The sequence below is a fragment of the Colius striatus genome, chromosome 1, assembly GCF_028858725.1.
Source record: "Colius striatus isolate bColStr4 chromosome 1, bColStr4.1.hap1, whole genome shotgun sequence".
Classification (NCBI taxonomy): Eukaryota; Metazoa; Chordata; class Aves; order Coliiformes; family Coliidae; genus Colius; species Colius striatus.
The window spans coordinates 14,601,727-14,622,270 of NC_084759.1; the positions used below are offsets into that span (position 1 = coordinate 14,601,727).

The window sequence follows — 20,544 nt, forward strand, 5'->3', positions numbered from 1 at the left end:
GGTGGGGACAACTCCGTGGTTCGTGTAGGTGCTGACACCAGGGGAAAACCAACAGCATGTCTGGTCCTGTGCAAGGCTACACCTGGGCCACAGTCATGGTGCACTGGGCCCAAAGAGGGTTCTGACAGGAACAGCAGACACTAAACCCCAGGGATGAGAGGATACAGTGACAGCACTCACTGCTACAGCCTGCCTATTTGCTCACTTGGGTCACTTATTGAGTTCAGTTATTGAGCTGGAGAATACGGAAGGCAGAAAATAAAGTCCTGATCTCACTACATCTATGAGAAAAAGAGTCTTTCAATATTTATGGAACCAAAATTAGTCTCCACACATTGCAGCTGGCGAGAGAGAGGTGATGACAAGAAGGGCAGGTTGATTGCAGGCAATGAGAGATGGGGAGAGCTGCCACTCTCCCAGTACAGTTAAGCCTTAAAACTTTAGAGATCTTTACCAGGAAAAAAAAATTATTATCAAAGCATGTGCTGCCTCCAGAGAGAGAGTTTAAGACTGTTAACTGATTCTTAATAGCAACATGCTTCTCCACACCCCCAGGTCTACGGGCCAAGCACCCGCCTCCCTGCTCAGTTGTGGGAGCTGAATAGCTCTGTAAATAGCAGACCTGCTTTTCTTTTCCTGCCGAGAGCCCTTGTGAAAAAAACCACAAGTACTATGCGGCTTGAGAATATCTGCACCGCTGCTTTTATATTCACCAACCCCAAATTGCACAGAGCAGAAAATAACAGATTCACCGTAAGCAAATCACTTCAATCTGCCCAAACTCTGCTGAAACATCGATTTTCTGTAACATGACACAGGTTAGTTCTAGACAGAAGTAAACTTGACTAAGGCTCCCTCCACCATCGTCTGCTCCCACTCCTTCATGGTGATGGACATAATAGTCAGGCAGAGCCCCACACTGACCGTGTGAGCATCCTCCACAGCCAGTGAACATTTATTGTAACACGAGGACTTGCAGGGTTTTCAGCCTAAGATAGCCCTGCAGGCTTTAGTGAAAATCATCCTGACTGGTCTCTCCACTTTTTGAGGCCAGAAGCCACATTAACTGCTAGCAAACGGGGCAAATCCAAGGTCTCTCAGAGGTTATTTCTGCTTTTGACAGCAGAGGCTTTGCTGCAACAACCATGGGAGTAGGTGCAATCTTGGTTGTTTCTGTGAATCCAAGGAGCTTCAGAGGCTGAGTAATTTAATTGCTTTTCAGAATCATATCTTATCAAGTGCCTGTGGAAATGCTAACAGCACTTTTAGAAAATTCTGGAAAACCTTGAATATTTCCCCTCCTTCTGAAAGAACTCCGTTAAAGTACACTGTTTTATTCCTCAGCCTGAGTGATTTTCAATCAGTTCAGTCTTAATAATATGCAAATTACAATAATTAGCATTAATGAAAAATTGACAGAAAACACAATGAAGTTCCTGGGGGAAAAAAAAAAGTGTAAGGTCAAAAGCAAGTACAAAATGAAGGTAGGCTACAGAGGTCTGGGATTACTTGTCCAATATGCACAGCACTCAAACACATGCTCGGCTCTCAGCATTCGTTTCAATGAAAGCATCTCTGGCTGTCTCTCTAAAGCAGCACTGCAGGGACAGTCAGGGACTGAAGTTGCAGAAAGGACCTAGTTTTGAAAAACATATTGAGCATTAACAAAAAATCTAACTATGCACACAGAATTTAGGCTTAAAGCCATCACGCACTGTCTGCCCGAGAAATTCCTCGCTTTGGAAGTAATACGATGCGAATAAAGGTCTTCCAGGAACTCTAGGGAAAGCTTTACTGCAGAAAAGAATGTGATATTTCTCCAGTCTCTATAGACACTATGGATGACGGAAGATCTTTGCTTCTCTCTGCATCCTAAATCAGCTGCTCTGGAAAAAGCAGGCAGATTGTCTTCCAAGACGGTATCCAAATCCATGATGCCAGTAACAGCTTGACTGTACCTCACCATGCCACCACCTTTCATGGCGCTTGATAGAGAATACTTCATCTTTTTTCCCACTGTAAATTATCCCTCTGATTCAAAGTTGCAATGCTTTAAGGTCAGCCACAGTTTGTTCCCTATGTAAATATTAACAGTCTGCTTCTGTCTGCATTAGGCTCTCAATCTGGGAAGGCGTTTGCAGTGCTGGGAGGTAACTGTCGTTACTGACTCTGCTGCTAATCTGGGACCAACAGTACCAAAGCAGAGCAGCAGCTGCCAAGACTATCAAGGCACAGGGAAGGACAGCCACTTTCAGGCTGCAATCTTTTATTACTAAATGGAAAGCAAATCTGCATAAATGATAACCTAGAAAATTAACAAAGCAAAACAAAACAAAAAAAATCCACCCTGTAAAACCCAACAGAGCTGACAAACCCTATAAATGCAAACTAATTGACAAAGGAGATAAGATAAGCAGAGGCTGGGTGTGCATAAATCCTAACAACCCAGTTCTCTGCAAAGATAAGGTGTAAGTAACAACATGATCAGGCAGAAAGCCGGAAGCTGAGACTGGAGCATTTTATGTAAGTAGCATCTCAGCAATCTGCCTTCTTGAGCACATGAGAATCCTGAGCCTGCAGTCTCCTACAGAACAGATAGCTGAATAAAAGAAACATAAACAAAAAACTCCATGGATTTATCCTGTGTTAGTGAATGTTGGCAAGATTCACCTCTGTGCTCTGTAATGCAAAGCAATTTATCTACATGGGTTAATCAGACAGATCAACTGAGCTTATGGTTGCTTTTGCTTGAAAAAGCAAATCAAAGCAACTGGGATATAGTAGAGTATACTTTACTACATGTATCATTATTGAGAACACACTGATGTTTGTGGACCTATATTTAATGGTTTTAAACGAAATTGTAGCAGTGAAGAGTAACAATAGAGACAAATAATTTGAAGAACATAGTTGTATTTTTTTCAATGCATTTTTATCTGTCCCTCACACACCAATATAAACACATACCTACTCACTCACACCTCTCAGAGCCTTCCACCTACTGAAAAAGATGGTTTTTACCTGGCTGAAACATAACAGAGGTGATAGAGGAAAAAATCCTATTAAATTAGTACTTGAGTTGTTAGGTAGCTGGCTTTGAGTGTGCAAGTGCCTTGTGTTTAAAACATTATAGAAGGACTAAAACCTGCTGAAAGTGCTACAAGTCCAGGACAGCTCTATTTATTTATAAACTGAAAGACCCGTTTTGGTTGGAAGGGATCCTTGGAGATCTGTCCTCCAAGTAAGGCCATCCTAGACCCAGCCATAGATACCCAGGCTTTGATTTGCAGTCTCATGAAAACTTTCACTTGCCACTCACCTGCAGATATCATTTTCGGGCTCCTCCAGTCCAAACTGATTATCAAAAGCCAGCTGGATCCTGGTGTTCTCTGGGGAGTGGAGCCGCCATGTCAGGAGGAGGTTCCTGGGGTAACTGCTGGGGAAGCGAGGACTGTGGATGCAGCCGTTCCCTGCCACGCTGATGCTCTCTTCTTTTCGGTACAAGTCTGTGAGGTGATTGCTCTCTGTTAGTAGTCACAACTTGTAGAAATTAGTGTGTTGTTCCAGTTACAGGAAGGCAAAAAACACAACAATTTATAACACAGCACAAAGTACTTGCATTCAAAGTCTATAAAAAGTTGGGTCTAGGAGCAGTTATCATTAAATAGAAACTACAGCATATTTTCTGTTATTTCAACCCCCTATAAACAATAAGAACAACAGTACTCAACTATATAGACTCTTTATTTTATTTTATTATAAATATGGTGTTACATTTACATTGATATTGATTATATAATTTCATTCTCACCACTTTGATTTTAAACCAGAATTTAGATATTAATAAAAGCTGCAAACTTGAGACCAATGAAGTGAGAGAGAATAAATGACAAGTTTCCCAAATGTGGTGCTCTGGAGAGAGGTGCCCTCTGAACAAAAGCAGCAACGAAAGGCTGCAGGAAAATGCATGTGAATGAGTCAAAGTTTGTTTATTGTGTTTAAATATTTCATTCCAGAAGCATGTGTTAGGTCACATTTTTATTTTGGTTATATGGTGTGAATCATTTGCTGCCAATGGAACATTAATGTAAACAGCTACCCCACACTTATACCGATGGAACTGAAGTCAGAAACTGTCTCACCAACTGTCTTGAGTAACTTCAAAACAAATAGCCAAGACTTTACTTAACTAAAATTTTACAACTTCTGCCCAAGAAAATACTCAATTGTTCCTGAAGTTTACTTATACTGAGGTAAAGCTTTAGCTGCTATAAATCACTTGCTCCAAGAATAACAGGAATTGTGTCAAGACCCAGCTCTGTAAAAGTCCAAGTGTCTTCTCAGTTTCACCACGTACTTGTACTGTTTAGCTCCTACAGATACCAAAATTTGGCTTCCAGCATCAAAGAACTTTAGTGTGGTGAATTTTCAAGGGTCAGAAGGCTCCAAGACAGCATACAGATCATGGCAGAGTTCAGTTCCCATTTAAGATATCCAGATCTGAGCCTCCACTTGTAAGATAGCTATCTGTGCTGCCCATGTGGTGTGTGGGGATATTTGGCTCAGTTCAGCGGCTCATAGAGAGCTTTCTAATACCACAAAAGATATAAGCACAGTTTCCTGCCTGGCCTCCGTGAGGACAGACATACCCATCAGAAAACTCAGCAGCCCCCACAAAAAGTCTTGTGGAAACTGTGTTGTCTCAGAGAGCCACCTGCATGGGGACAAGCTCAGTCCCTTCTCAACAGAGCCAGTTAGAGCTGTATCCAGACAGGTCTGAGTCAGTTGCCCAACTCCATTAACCAAATTTCTATTTACTAGGAGAACATGGACTCTTGCTTTCATGTAAACACCTAAACTATGACATGAGCCAGCAATGTGCCCTCATGGCCATGAAGGCCAATGCCATCCTGGGATGCATCAAGAAGAGTGTGGCCAGCAGGTTAAGGGAGGTTCTGCTCCCCCTCTACTCTGCCCTGGTGAGGCCTCATCTGGAGTCCTGTGTCCAGTTCTGGGCTCCTCAGCTCAAGAGGGACAGAGAACTTCTGGAAAGTCCAGCGCAGGGCCACCAAGATGATCAGGGGACTGGAACATCTTTCATACAATGAAAGGCTGCGGGAACTGGGACTGTTTAGTCTGGAGAAGAGGAGATTGAGGGGAGATCTTATTAACATTTATAAATATCTAAATGGTGAGTGTCAGGAGGTTGGGACATCCCTCTTTTCTATAGTAGGTAGCAACAGGACAAGGGGTAAGTTCCACTTAAATATAAGAAAAAATTATTTTACTGTGAGGGTGATGGAGCTCTGGCACAGGCTGCCCAGAGGGGCTGTGGAGTCTCCTTCCTTGGAGTTCTTCAAGACCTGTCTGGACATGTTCCTATGGGACCTGATCTAAGTGACCCTGCTTCTGCAGGGGGGTTGGACTAGATGATCTCTAAAGGCCCCTTCCAATCCCTATCATTCTATGATTCTATGATCACTCCCAGTGCCCTGCTAAATGCCAAGTCAACCTTCAGTTCCTCTACAAGCAACAGAAATACAGAACTGGCACTTTCTCATGAATTTGCCTAGTGAGGAAGAGCAAATGGAGGGGGGGAAATCTTTCCCACCAAGATATTCTATGAACATTGGAAATATAAAACCAAAGCAACACCTGTAAACTGTGAACACCTCTCTCCACTTAGCTGTAAGCAAAGTATGGCTGTGTGTCAACAGTTCATTGTACTCTTCTGACAGGGTAATAATTCTAGCTTCCAAACAATCTACAAGGTAAAAGGTAAAAGTACGGGTTCCTGTAAAAACTATCTCCAAAGATCTATTTGTGACATCTTCCTAAGATGCTTTCACTCAAGATGAAAATTTCTCACACCAAGTCAACCTTTCTACGCAAATACAACTCTGACTCCATAGTTCACAAAGTGCAGAACTAACCAGTTTGGTTTGTGTTTTTCTGTTTTGACCAAACAATTTTTATTGGAAAAGTGACAATTCAGTGAAAAGAAAGACCATTCACCTATCGATTTTGTTCATTTTTTCATCAGGAATATCTAATTATTTTTGTTGTTGGTTTTTTTTTTGGTTTTTTTTTTTCTGGGGAAAAAAAAGAGACATCTCTCCTTTCTTTTTTCCCGCTAAGCTGTAAGGAAACAAAATGTCCAGTCAACGCTACTGACTGAAGTGCTGAGGATCTTTGGACTCTGAAAACAGTACACCCAGAGGACAAGTTATTTCACAGGACTGTGTCCAAAATTTCTAAGAAAAGAGAGTGAAAGAAAAATAGTTTCAATGAAAGCAAATTCTGCACTTTTGACGGAAACAACCTTTCCCCAAGTCAGAACAGAAGTTACTGCAGTAAAACAGGGTAGAACTCATCCTATACTGGAAAGTACTTTGTTCTTCTTTCTTGGATAACAAACTCCTGCCATTTTCCCATATGAGCACGCATTTCATGTGAGGTTTAATGTGGTTCATGCTTCTGATGAAAAGATTCATTTTTCCCAACCAGTCCTTGCACTGGCCTTGCTCTGGAGTTGTCAGCTGCTGACATTAGAATGCAAGAGATGGTATTTTTTAAATGTCCTCACAAGTATATCCTCGACAAAAATCCTGTACACTTTACTCAGCATACTAGTTGAGAAAGCATGTTACAAGTGTTTTTGTACCCCAAGAAGAGAAGTTCTATCACAACTTGTCATTTGACTTAAAACTGATTTCCACAGACTGAGCTGCTCTATCAGTAAGTCTACCACAGCTGACCAAGATGGGAGCTGAAATGTAATGACTGGCACAGCTCTGCAGTATCCTAGTTGAACAGGTAAATAGAGAAATAAAGCTGCACATCTTGAAAAGCTTAAAAACTAAAACTTGTTATTTGTATTCTGGTAAATGCAGTAATTATGAAGTCATTATAAAAGAAAGGCTGGAGAGAAGTATGAGCAAGCAATGCTCAGTGTAATAGAACAGAGGATATAAAAACATTAGGGTATGAAAATACATTGTTTCTACAAAGGAAGAAAGTAAGTTTGATGAGAATGGCCATAAATACTGCTTCCATAACTCATGTGAGATAAAACAGAAAACCACTCAGAGCCTTCACCTGACAATAGAGTAGACACTTCAAGAGCTCTGAAACAGCTGAGTTTCCTCTTACCTCTTTCCTCACATGCTAAACCACAACCTGAAGCAGTGTAGTCTGAGCTGAAACCAAAAGCTCTGGAGTTTTCTGAAGGGGTTTTTAGTGGGATTTTGCAGTTATCTGGTTTAGATAGACATGGAAACACTGTCAACCCAGATTCGGTCTCTGGAGGTTGGCCCCTCACAAATCATCAAGCATCTGGGAAACAGCTTTAGGAAACGTGTGCAGCTCCCGTACTTCTTATAGCGACTATGATATGAGAGTAAAATAAGAGGGCTTTTACAAACAGACGAGCATTGTCCTCATCAGATACACTGGGGGAACCCATGGAAATCAGACACTGGCCATGGGGAAAGTCAGAAAAAACCCAGTTGCGAATAGATGAAGGCAACAGAAAAGGCAGTGCTGTCTTATGTTTCAATACAATACTGTGCAGCATTATATAGTGTCCTGAACATCATATACTAACTATATTCCATAATGCTTTATAGGAGTAAATAAAACACAGTAGTGGGTAATACACTGCCTGTCACATTTACTAAAAAGCATATATAAAATAATTTCACAATGAATAAAAGTAGGTGTTAAGTCATAAGGCAAAAAGGCCATTTAAGCAATACACAGAAGGAGGATAGTCACCATAGCAGGAGCTACAAAGACATCCTTCCACTGTGGGGGTGAAACTACTCATAAGGAAGATGAGTGTAAAGGAAGCTAGGAGACATCCTTCACATTGGGACAATTTACTGCAGAGAGTCTGAGCTGACTGGGAAGCAGTTTGCTCTATATTTTATTTATCTGAACTAATCTATGTTTTTTTTCCCTCTTCATTCTTTCCCAACAACTAATTTTAAACATAGGAGGAGGAGTGTCTGGAAAGCTGCCAAGCAGGGAGGGACCTGGGAGTGTTGGTTGACAGCAGCTGAACATGAGCCAGCAGTGTGCCCAGGTGGTCAAGAAGGCCAATGGCATCCTGGCCTGTGTCAGGAACAGTGTTGTCAGCAGGAGCAGGGAGGTGATCATTCCTCTGTGCTCAGCTTTGGTGAGGCTGCATGTCGAATACTGTGTCCAGTTTTGAGCTCCTCTCTACAAGAAGGACATTGAGGTGCTGGAGAGGATCTAGAGGAGGGCTACCAAGCTAGTAAAGGATTTGGAGCATGTCTCCTGTGAGGAACAGCTGGGAGATCTGAGCCTGGAGAAAAGAAGGCTCAGAGGAGACCTTATTACTGTCTACAACTACTTGAAAAAAAGTTGACGTGGGGTGGGAATTGGTCTGTTTCCCCAGTGACAAGCAGTGGAACAAGAGGCAACAGCCTCAAGTTGCACCAGGGGAGGTTCAGGCTAGATATGAGGAGGAATTTCTTTACTCAAAGGGTTGTCAGGCACTGGAATGGGCTGCCCAGGGAGGTGGTGGAGTCACCATCCCTGGAAATGTTTAAGAGACAGGTGGATGTTGCACTAAGGGAAATGGTCTAGTGGTTGACAGGGCTTGGACAAAGGCTGGACTCGATGATCTTAAAGGTCTCTTCCAGTTGAAACAATATATAGTACTTTATATAACAGTCCAGCTGCCCAAGTTAGAGGAGCTGCCATTTAAGTACTCCAAGCTGCTACATTTTCAGAAGTGCTTGCCTTCCTCTCGCTGCATGGAGGGCAGCTGGATGTAAGACTGGGAATTGAGAAGTTAAGCTCAATATTCAGAACACTGTGCTTGTCTCAAGGATTTTCCCACTGTGGGTACCCAGCACATTCAGTGTTTGTCCTATCCAGCTAGGGCATGTTCTAATGCCATGTTTCACCAGCAGCAAGACTTTGCTCTGGATGCCTGTGTTTCCTTGCAAGGTTCAGCAATGTATTGATATACGCTTGCTAAAGTTACTCTCAGTCATGACATATCTACTACAGAAATAAGTTTGTTTTCAATATCATCAGCCAACAGACAACAAATTCCTCCACTAAAACACAAAACAAAACACAAAAGACAATTACTGCTTGCTAATAGCTAATCTGCCATCTGTTCTTAGATATCCTTTGAGTAAGGAAATCTGTAAGAGTAAATTCCTTCAGAAACAAGAACAATTCAGAGAATGACCTTGTCTAAGGACCTAAACAATACTATGGAATATTTAGTTCTAATTTTCTAAGGTTTCTGGAATTGTAACCTCAATTACTAAAGTGTTGTCCTCTGCATAAGTTTGCTTCTGTCCTTCTTCCCCTTGTAGAAGTGGTTGGCCAACCTCAACAACTTTGATACAGTGGTAGAGGCTTAAAAGATACCATATTCTGACATGTTTATGACAAGAAATATGCCCTCTTAAATCCCATGGAGCGTAACCTGATGAGCTCATCCTCTGCTACAGCTGAGGAAAGAGTTTCTGGAAATCATGTGAAGTTAATTTTACCACTCATGAAACTATTTGTTATTTCAGGAAAGGACTTTGGGAGTTTGCATGTGGGAGTTTTCCAGATATATCCCTCCTCCCCCATGGCTGCACTCCTTGAAACAAGTACAGCGGTCAATGGGTTGCCACCAGTTTTTAAACAAATGAGATAACCTTCGGGGAGAATAATAGCTCTTCAGTTCCTTCAGTTGAAAATTAGCCTGATCTAAATAGCTGAATCCACAGAGTGAGAAGTAAAGAACAGTAAAACATTTTTGAATCCTGGCCACAAATCAGTTCATCTTCAGGGCAGGCATGCCAAGAGAGCTGTATTTATGGCAGGCTGTTCAGATATTCATTGGATTTTTTTTTTTTTAATTCCCCCACCCTCCTGCAATAAGGAGAAACTTCATTTGTTATCCATAAAATTCTGTGTAAATCAGAGGAAAAATGACAGAGTTCATGGTCAAAATAGTGGATTCCATAGCTGGTCACAGCTTGTTAGGAAGATATAAAACTGCAATGTCATTTACCTTGTTAAAAATGTGTTTTGGTTTGATTTGGGGGTTTTTTATAAATATAAACAATATAAACAATAAAATGAATCCTAGTCAGTGAATACAACATCAAATTTCTGCTCTCTAATGAAGAGAATAATACTATATGGTAATACCTGCCTGAGACACCTCTGTCCTCTAAAGAACAGAAGTCTAACAAATTGGTCAGCTCTGCTCCCACCATGACACCAGCAATTCTCCAATAAGGCAGACCAAGGAAATAAGGATAAGGAAAGAATAAGGAAAGAATAAGGAAAGGGTTGTGATCACCAGTAATGAAACAGGAATAGCACAACCCTGGGCAGCTAAAAACTGTAAATTTTCTCTTATGGGGCACTAAACTGAGAAAACAATTATTCTGTTGTAAAGGTGCATATGTAAGAGTATTGTGGGCCAGTGGATCCAGTCCAAAGCATTACCTGAGGATGCTTTCAGCTTTACACAACTTCAATAGTCCCATTTACTTCCAGACCACAAACTGACTTAGAGTTAAGCTCTTGCTTAAGGAGTTTGCTGGATAAGAGAGCAGCATTTTAACATCACCCTATGTGTCACTTTTCACCCAGCAACCACGAAACAAAGAAATGGACTCAAATTCCACTGAAGTTGATGAAAGACTCTCAGGTTGGTTGGCTTGTCACTGAACTTCAAAGTAGCAGCTCTGGGTACCTGCTCCTTCTCTTATCAATGGGACCTTTCTTTTTATCAGGAGCATGAAAGATACTCCAGGCATCATCAGAGTTCAAATCCAAAGCACGATCCATTCTGTCGCCGAGACAATGTCAAAAGCTGCTGTGTGCATGTTCAGTCAAATTCAGATCTCAAGTGCACTTGCTCAGCTCCCTCTGAATCTCTGGCCTGTATAGAGATCTTTGCTAGAAGAATACTTTTTATGTCTATCTAGGATACAGTAAACCACAGAAAAATTGAGCTATAGTTGGAAGAAGCAAAATTAGCCAGTGTAGAATACTAGTACAGAAGGTATTAGAGAATGAAAAAAACCCAGACATCTAAAATTCAGTTTAGAGCTATCACTCATTTTGTAAGAGAATGGTTAGCAGTCTGCCTCTGCTTCTGTGCAGAGCCACCCCACGAGACTTGGAATTACATAGTCAGTCTAAGGTTGAATGGGACCTCAACAAAGACAGCACATGAGAACGCTAAGTGGACAATTGATAAAGAAATCTAGATATATAATCCATAGAGACAGACTCATATAAAGTTTCTAACTATAATAAGAATTGCTTTATTTCAATTTAATAATATTATTTGCACACTGCAATGGTCATCATCCCAACTGCATTTTTAATGCAGTACCAAAGAAATACTCAAAAAATGAAGAACAGACTGGACTGCATTTTGGTAAGATGAAGGCTATGACTTTCCTTTGTCCCCTTTGCTGGGTACATTGCTCAGGTTTCCACAGATGAATACCAAGAAAGCAAATCCTACTTACTTTTACGGGGACATCCAACTCTGTGATGTTTGCTTTTTGCAGTGACCTGTGTTACTTGCCTTTATTTGACTTCTTGGTAGATATTTTGTTCTACACAAAAGAACATGTTGAAAGTGTCTATAGAAAAGTAGCATATGTTACACCAACATATAAAAAACTTTGCTAACTGTTAGTTCTTTCACGAGTGGTAGTTTTGCAATACATCTCTCTGTTGGACTCTTAAACCAACAGCAAACTGAATGTATTTTTCTCTTGGGGTTCCATAATTAAGTATGAAAAAGGAAAATGTGACTAACAAGAATGTGTAGCTCTAATTATGTGGAGTAAGACAGATGTAAATAACCCCATGCTCATGAGAATAAAAATATATAAAGCCTTGAGAAACTGAGGAAAAAAATAAAGAAGGAAATTATTCCCCTTGTGCTTCAAAAAGCTTAAGGGAAACCGGGTAACTGAAGCAGAAGTTTGTAGTGAGTGAAGACAGCTCTATGAGAAGACTGGTACATAACAAACTTGTGTAGTGCCTCAGACAAGATGATGCCAATTACAGATACAATTGCTATTAAGCATGACTATCAACACTGAACTTTGCCTCACATTGTTTTGCAAAGAACTAGCCCACTGTGGACTTAGATACTCTAAATTTTCCTGTGTGTGCAGCGGTTTCAAGTGAGCAGACCCTTGTGAGAAGCTTCCTTCAAATCCTCCTGCTGCAATGAAAATACATTCCCTTTTCATTTTCCCTTCATTACTTTTCAAATGTTTATGACCAAGCAAGGACTTTTTGCCTCTGAAGTCTGGCAAGGCTCAAGTCTTCACAAACTGTTTCAGTCAAGCACTCCTAAGACTCAACAAGATAAAGAATTTCCTTAAGGAAAGAAAAATATCAATAAAAGAAAGGAAAATTCAGTCAAAGCAGGAAAGGCTTCTCACGTTAAACATATTGTAGCAGATAGACAAGCAATTACTGAGTGGAAGGTCATACATTGGAATTTTAGTCAGTAAAAGAAGAAGCTGTTTCTAAAGACAAATCAAAGTAATTTGCTCTTTTAACATGACTTTCCTTACCCTCTATACGTACACTGAAGATCCAAAACCTCTGTACAGGAGTGAAAGGTCACTTCTTATAATGGAAAATCTGGCAATAGTATTCTAGTGGGCATCGTTTCCCTGCACTGAGCTTGCCATGGGCATGCTTCTAGTCTCTTAGGGTCCATATATCAACTGATTGTACAAAGATAAAAGCCGGTGAGGATATTTCAGTCCCTTTAAGGCAGATGTATTAAAGATCCAAGTACCTTAAAGTTACTTAGGTTGTGGAGCCTCCTCTGTAGGATTTCAAAACCTGCCTGGATGCATTCCTGTGTGACTTGATCTAGGTGGACCTGCTTTAGTGGGGGGATGGTGGAGTGGATCAGATGATCTGAGGATGGATCCCTCCAATCCCTACCATTCTATGATTCTAGAGTTTAAAAAAAAAGCCACAACACAGGCAGATCTCATTGCATTAAAACATGATCATTGGTAGTCCTTTCATTTTTCTTTAGTAGCCTAACATCTAAATCTCTTCCAAGGAAATGAGGTGGTGTGATTCTTCTATTTGCTTGAGACAATTCAGATCACTTCTCTCTCCTCACAAGGGACAGCTGGGTTCTGGATTCTGCTTCAAAGATGAGTTGTCCATTTTCCAAGAAATAGTTAGAGGTAAAACATAGCAGTCTTGCAGTAGGGACCAGGACTCAGCTGCAAAGTAAAGATCCTTTAGCTTTTCTATTTTCTGCTTCAAGGCACACTGTCCTGCATCTATGACATAACAGCATTTAGGACAGATCACACCAAAAACTCCCTTTTTGTACTCCTGCCTCAGTTGTCTTCTGCTAGAAACCTCAGCTCTGGGGCAAAGAAAGCAGTAAACTCCGAAGTCTTTTCCCAGCATGAAAGCACAACACAAGAGGGCCACAGGGACAGATTTCCATCACTTAGATAAAACCCCTGTGTTGAGAAACAATAATTCCCCAATCTGGAAAGCAATTTAAGTTGTATGTACTGAAAGTACTAAGTACGTTAAGTACAGAGGATCTTTCCTGTAAATGCTTAGGATTTTCTCTGGAGGTTTGGCATCAAAATGCTGCAGAGCTGTCATGGACAGATACTGCAATTTAACAAAGTTTCCAGGCACATTTATAAAATTCTTGGCTGTGGCCTTCTTTTATTGCACTAAAGGATCATCAAGAGATTTTCTTAGTCCTGCTCTAAAGAACAAAACAACATGTGGTGTAAGAGCAGGAGCTCATTCACTGACAGTATATAGGGACCAGTGATTGAGAAGATGATGCTGGTGAAGATCAGCACAGCTTGCCTGCTCACGAGCTGTTGTGCCACAAGCAGCAAGAACCTCTCACATCAGCACAGCCACATCCTGATCACCATAAGCTGAAACCAACATTAGAAATGGAGCTGGCTCTAAAGGCTCAATTTACACGTCCCAGCTTCTCAAATTCTTTCTCGAAAAACAGCTGTTTGTCTGGTTACCAAGAGAATTATTGTTAGGCTGTGTGAGGGTGTTGTGGATAAACTGTGGAGCTAAGCCACCATTCAGGCTCACCTCACTGCTGCACAAGCAGTCCCTGTTGCAGCCACTGCACCTGCACCCAGCCCCAAACTCACAGAACTTTGCCTGTGACTGCTGCCCACAGCTCTGCAGTGAGAGTAAGGATGACAAGTACTGAGAATTATGCCATTTTTAGCTCTGATCACAGAATTTACATGTCATTTAATGGCACTTACTGTATGAGTCAAGCCATCTAGTGCAAAACTTTGCTCTCTTACTGTTTCCTCATTGTAGTGCCCAACATCGGAGGGGCAATGCAAAGTACAACATAAACTTAAAAAAAATTAAAAAATCAATGTAAAGGCACACACAGGCAAAGGTAATTCTGAGGCCACACCTCACATATTGTGTTTGATTTTAGGCCCCTCACTAAGAAAGACACTGAGGTGCTGGAGTGTGTCCAGAGATGGACAACAGAGTTGGTGAAGAGTCTGGAGAAAAAGTCGGATGAGGAGCAGCTGAAGGAACTGGAGATGTTTAGCCTGGGAAAGAGGAGGCTGAGGGGAGATATGATCACTCTATACAACTGCTTGAAAGGAGGTTGTAGCGAGGTGGGGGCTGGTCTCTTCTTTCAAGTCATAAGTGATACAACAAGATGAAATGGGCTCAAGTTGCACCAGGAGAGCTTTAGATTGGAGATTATGAAGAATTTTTTCACTGAGAGATTTGTTAAACACTGGCACAGGCTGCCCAGGGAGGTGGTGGAGTATCCACCCCTGGAGATATTCAAAGGACATATATAGATGATGCTTAGAGACATGGTTCAGTGATGGGCTTGGCAGTGTTAGGTTAGTGGTTGGATTCAATAATTTTAAGGGTCTTTTCCAACCAAAACAATTCTACGACTCTGATTCTATGACTACTGCATTACAGTTCTCTGTATAAGAACGGATGTCTCATTGGATCCCAGTTCAATCCAACACGTTCATCATCAGTTTTGTGGCGGCTGGAGATTCTGATCAATGTTGTGCTGTGCACTATGGAAACAACATGAGAGATAAACTCTCCTCTGAAAAGTTTACAGTTTATTATTTATTCCATTCAGCAAACCAGTGATGGGACAGAGATATATTTTTCCAGGTTTCTATTCCAAAGCCCTCACTGGGCAATGCCCTTAGAATACTAGGTTTTGTTTTTTACTCAGAAGCTCCCTAAATAGTTTGTAAAAACATAAAGAATAATAATAATAATTAAAAAAAAAGCAGTAGGTTAATTTCTCTTTTTCTAGCAATTTAGGTTACAATAAATCAGAGTCATGTATGAAGGTTTTCTTCCTGAAAGGTTTTCTATTCATTTCACTCACTAAATAAATTCTACCTCATAAATTTTCAGCTGAAAAACACATAATCTGAGAAGGACTGCTACTTTCTGCTGCACATGTTCCCAAACCTTTTGTACTATGCTGTCTTGCTTTTAGGTTTGTGAATTTAATGCTACAACAGACACTGCCTGAGCAGATGAAAACTCATTGAAACCTGTGTCGAAGAAAAGATATTCAGGACTCTACTAAGGCTCCAAAGAGAGCAGACATTATGTATCTTTATGCTCCAAACAGGCTGAGTATACTGTTGGCAAATCAAGAAGTAATTAAATAATCCTTCACTTTCATGTGTCTTAGATAAACTCACTTTTAAACAGAAAGCTGGAGTCCCACATGTAATCACACTGGAGGCAAAGCCAAACTTCAAAGTTGTCCTTTGTGGATTCAGTGAAATGTTTGACAGAGGAACTGAGCAGTTCCAATGACAAATTCAGCCAGTTTCTGCTCCAGATCTCGCTAGCAGGAACACGAGGCAGCACATTTCACTCCTCCAGCTTTCAGAAGACCCAGGAGACAATGATAACATTAACCAACAGACACCATCAGCACCCTGTCACCTTAAAGCTTCCAGAAAAACACGGTGAATCAAGCAAATTCAGTTTGCCTCTACCTTGCTGAAAGCCTAATGCTGTGGAGAAATGTGTGCAGATGTCAGGGCAGAAGATTTAAGGGAGAAATCTCAGGTTGTGCTGTACTCCTCTTGACCTTGATTGCTTACCAAAGAGGCAGAGAAGCACACAATGGTGGTATGCATGTGGTTGGACACCTGATGAGACTTTGATGTCTGGCTGAGGCATGACAAGAGTAGGTCTCTGGGAGCATGCAGGACCCAGCACTGGAGCACAATGCTGGGCCACCAAGGATTGCAGTCTGCAAGATCTATAGTGAGAAGGTTCACCTTCCATCTGTGTTGGCTGGGGAAATAAAAAAGGAACTATTTCACTGCTCTTTCATCCCAGCTCTGTTCTGGTATTGATGCTGCACACCTAGACAAATGTCATGTGTTGAAGTCCTGTCCACTAGAAAGGCACAGATGCATGTTGGCTATTTAACACAGCTCTGTGCAGTTGTTTGGCCAAGGAGGAGCTTGATACGAGGTTTATGTGACTGAGATAAAAAGAATGAGAAAGTCCAATAAACACAGTACTCACATAATTTCATTTTGTGAACACTGTATTAGAGCTATTGTAGGCAGACAGGATAAAACTTCACCATTTCCTAGGAAAATTTTTTTCCATGCTAATGCTTGAAATGCAGAAGGCTACCTTGGTATGCTTTGGATTACCCAAACAAGTGACATTTTATCAGCTACCTCTGCATATTTTCATGGCATCTAGGATTGCAGTCCAGAAAGACAAAAAAATTAGCATCAGTCCTTTACTTGTAACAAGAACAGAATATACGAAGCCAGGTCCAGGCTTCAGCAGCCGTCAGTCAAATATTACCAGATATGGCATCAAGGAAAGAAAAGTAAGTCCACCATAGTACTGCTTAAAAGTATGCTTTGATCAGTTTCCAGAAAAAAAAAAAAAAAAGAAAAGAAAGAAAATAAACAGTAAAAAAAAGAGAGAGAAATAATAAACGTTACTTCATAGCATTTAAAGCTCAGAGAATAACAGTTACAAGACACTTCACTCTTGCCAGGTTGAAGCCTTGCCCAAAAGAGGAAAAATGTTAAAGTTCATGTGTTTGACATGAAAGAAAGCAAAAAATTCAGCTTGACAGCACAGATATGAAAATAGGATCAATGACAAATTTGGTGTAAAAATTGTATTTTTCTGGTTTCCAGTTGTTGGTAAGAATTCCAAAGACATTTTCTTGTTATTTGCACTTCCAATCTGCTCCAGTCATTCCTGATAAGTTTATTTCAGCCTTTTGCATAGAAACCATGGAAGAGTAGTCCACCATAGGATTACACTTTAAATCTTTCTTGATTTAGAGACTTCAGAAGTCCTACTTTACAGCAGATAATCAAGAGCACTCAGTAAGATGGAACAACAACTATCATTTTTGGGTTCCCTAGGGTGAAATGTTCTGGGTTCTTTTATAGCTTACATTGTAATTAAGAAAACACCGCAACTGTGACCTTGAATATCTTCTAGTATAAACTGTAACTAAATAACTGACATCTTTGGTAAATAGCAGCTGCACTTAGTGTTACTAAAATCAGTTGTGAGTTGTGAGCAGCGAGCAGTGGTTTATTTAGACATCTCTCCACTACTGCCCCATCAGTTTGCCCGCATCTGTAAAGTGGGGATTTTTTTGCACTGTCCTCTCACAACAGCTCCCTCTTTCTCAGACCTTCACTTCTGATTTGTTACTAAACCAAACTTCCTACATTGTAAACTTGATGAGCTGTTGTGAACATGGGTTTGCTCCGTGCTCAGCCCCATTTGTCTCCACTGCTTGCAACTGCAGCTCAGCAGCTGCACAGACCAGTGAGCTATTGGACTCAGGGGAGCAGACACCATCTCAGGGGACTTCAGGAATCACACTGAGATGTTTCTCCCCATCTCCTTCCCAAAGGATGGATTTGCCAACCCAGTCTTTGCCCTTTCAGTACCCAAGACAGTGTTTTGGAGTTGGTATCCTTGCTGCACTCCCTAAGAGCATCATGGGCTATAGATGGAATGGAGTGTGCTATGGCATGGGCTGCACACATTGATGCTCCCTCTCTGAACTACGTATCTGTATGTACTTTTCAAATCCACACTGACATAAGCAAACACTACCAAGATTTCGGCAGTAAATATTTGGCAAGGAGAAGGCAGTCCTTCCTCCCTCTCTCCCTGCCTGGGTGCAGCAGGGTCACTGTTGGCATGCACTGGCAGAAGGTGGTTGTCATTCCCAAAAAACAACCAGAAAACCTGAAATCCCAGCAGACCTGCAGGTCACAGCTTGCCAAGGGTTTGTCTGTTTCACAGCTGCAAGGTAAAATTCATGAGTATTCCCAATACATTCACTTTATAATAAGGGACTGGTAATCCCCCATCTGCCAATTCAAGTCTACCCATATACACATTTACTTATTTATTTCATACATAAAACTTTAAATAAAATGTCTTTAGTTGTTTTTTTCCTACTTTTTAATAGAGGCAGAGAATCATTCTGTCAAGACAGAAACAAATGCTCCACTAAATCATCTCAATGAACAATTTCTTTCTTCAATGCAGCATTTAAATAACAAAGAAAGAATAAAGACAAAATTATCCTAAGAAAATGAAATCACTCTTTAAAAACCACTTATCTGAGGCATTTTAAGATGCTAATAAACTCAGACTGAACATTAACAGATGAAGCTTGCTCCTCAAAACCATTTTCACAAAGAGGACCTGGAACCAGACCACTTGCTTGTATAAATCAGCAGCATCCTTACAGTGATCACAGCTGTTTACAACAGCTAAGGATCTGACCAAAAGAGCAGATAAGAATGGGAAGACAAAACTCTTCAGGATGCTGAATCTGAGAAGGAGCAGTAAATGCCCAGTGCAGTGATACATTGAACTCATGAGAATTTGAACTAAATTAGCTTATAGTGCTATCAGGGAAAATTCAAGGTATGTCTCTCCAACCTATGAGAGTTCAAGAAATAATGGACCTTTTTTAGTCACAGGCTGAATTGGGGAGGGAAAGATGCCTATTTATGTTGTCATGGGATGAGTTGTTCTATCCAAAGGAAAACATTTTATTTTCATATAAATCTAAAAAAATACTGAAAAACAATATATCTATTTTGTCATTTCTGAATTGTCTTCTGGACATAAAAGTAAAGGCAGAATTCACTCAAATTTATACATTTCACTCATTACTTTTCTCATTTTCAGTGGGGTCTGAATTTGCCACAGTCAGTAAGGCATCCTTAAAAGTCTCACCCACCTGCTCTGGGGATTCTTGTATACTCAGGAGAACATCACTTCAATCACCAGTGCAAATCAGTATTCTGCAGATGACTCAAGTGGAGCTGGTCTGATTTAGGGTCCTGGGGCTGGGTTTTGCAGCAAGCACGTGGTGAAGCCTGCTGCTCTTCAGGTGGCAGGGGAGAGCAAAAGAAAACACTCAGCCCTTTACCACAATGCAACAATGGATGCGTCCAACCAGGCCATGTAATTTTTGTTTTATTTTGGTCTTTCCTGGTCACATCTTTCAAGCAAACTGTCCACTACTGCATATTGAGCTAAAACACAGATGCTGAAGTAAGAGTTTGACATTAAAATTCATAAATAAATAAATAAAAGTAGTCAGATGCTATACCATTTTTTAAAACACTAATGTAATCCGTTTACTATTGTGTTACTGACATAAATACATAGTTTCAAACCCTTAGTTCAAAAATCACGTAACAACTTGTTAATAGCAGATTCCTTGGCATGATATTTGACTTTTTTTGTGTTGGTTTTTTTTCCTCTCCTTGAATCATCTGAGGTATTTCTATATGGTCATAAAAAGACTGCTTTTAAGAAGCAAGTTCAAAATAAATGCCAATTAGTCATTTAAAGCCTATGAATCAATTAGATATGTGTTGGTTCTTCACATTTCCCAAATATAGTTTACTGTTTATGTCAGTGTTTAGGTACTAAAACTCTTAGCCAAGAAATCCAAGGACAGAAGAGTCAGAACACGAGAAAAAAAAAAAAAAGCATGAGCTATTTCCAAACAGGCACATTGGTAACAACTTCTTTTTAATAAGGACAGAAAGTTGAGCCAATTGCAAGCTTGAAAAAAAAAAAAAAACCCAATGAAAAGAGAAATTAAAAAAAAATGGGGATTTATTTTTGTAGTTGAGAATATACAGCATGGCTGTACAAGTTCGTTTTTACTCTTCCCCAAAAATACATGAACTTGTAAGATAGACCAACTATTAGAGAGGAAAAAAGTTTGTAGAGAAAGATTTTCTATCACAACGTAATGCACAGCTCACTACAAGGAAGTCTACACGCTTTATTTTCTCTCAGAAACTGAAGGAGCAAGAGGCAAGGACTGTGAAAGCGTTTGACGTTACCGTAAATATCTGAGGTTAGTGAAAGGACATTAAAGGTAGCATTACTCATCAAATTCAACAGTGGCAGATAAGAGAAGGGAGT

The 20,544-nt window shown here is 40.5% G+C and overlaps 1 protein-coding gene across 3 annotated transcripts in view; it reads right to left on the reverse strand.

The window, feature by feature from the left end:
- Positions 1-20,544, reverse strand: part of PDGFD (platelet derived growth factor D) — a 140,577-nt gene that overhangs the window by 54,610 nt on the left and 65,423 nt on the right. For 2 of the 3 annotated variants that reach the window (XM_062020398.1, XM_062020396.1), the window contains exon 2: positions 3,320-3,524. In XM_062020398.1, coding sequence (XP_061876382.1) covers positions 3,320-3,524 — 205 coding nt within the window. The remainder of the gene's footprint in view (positions 1-3,319; positions 3,525-20,544) is intronic. The other variant, XM_062020397.1, reaches the window with a different exon arrangement.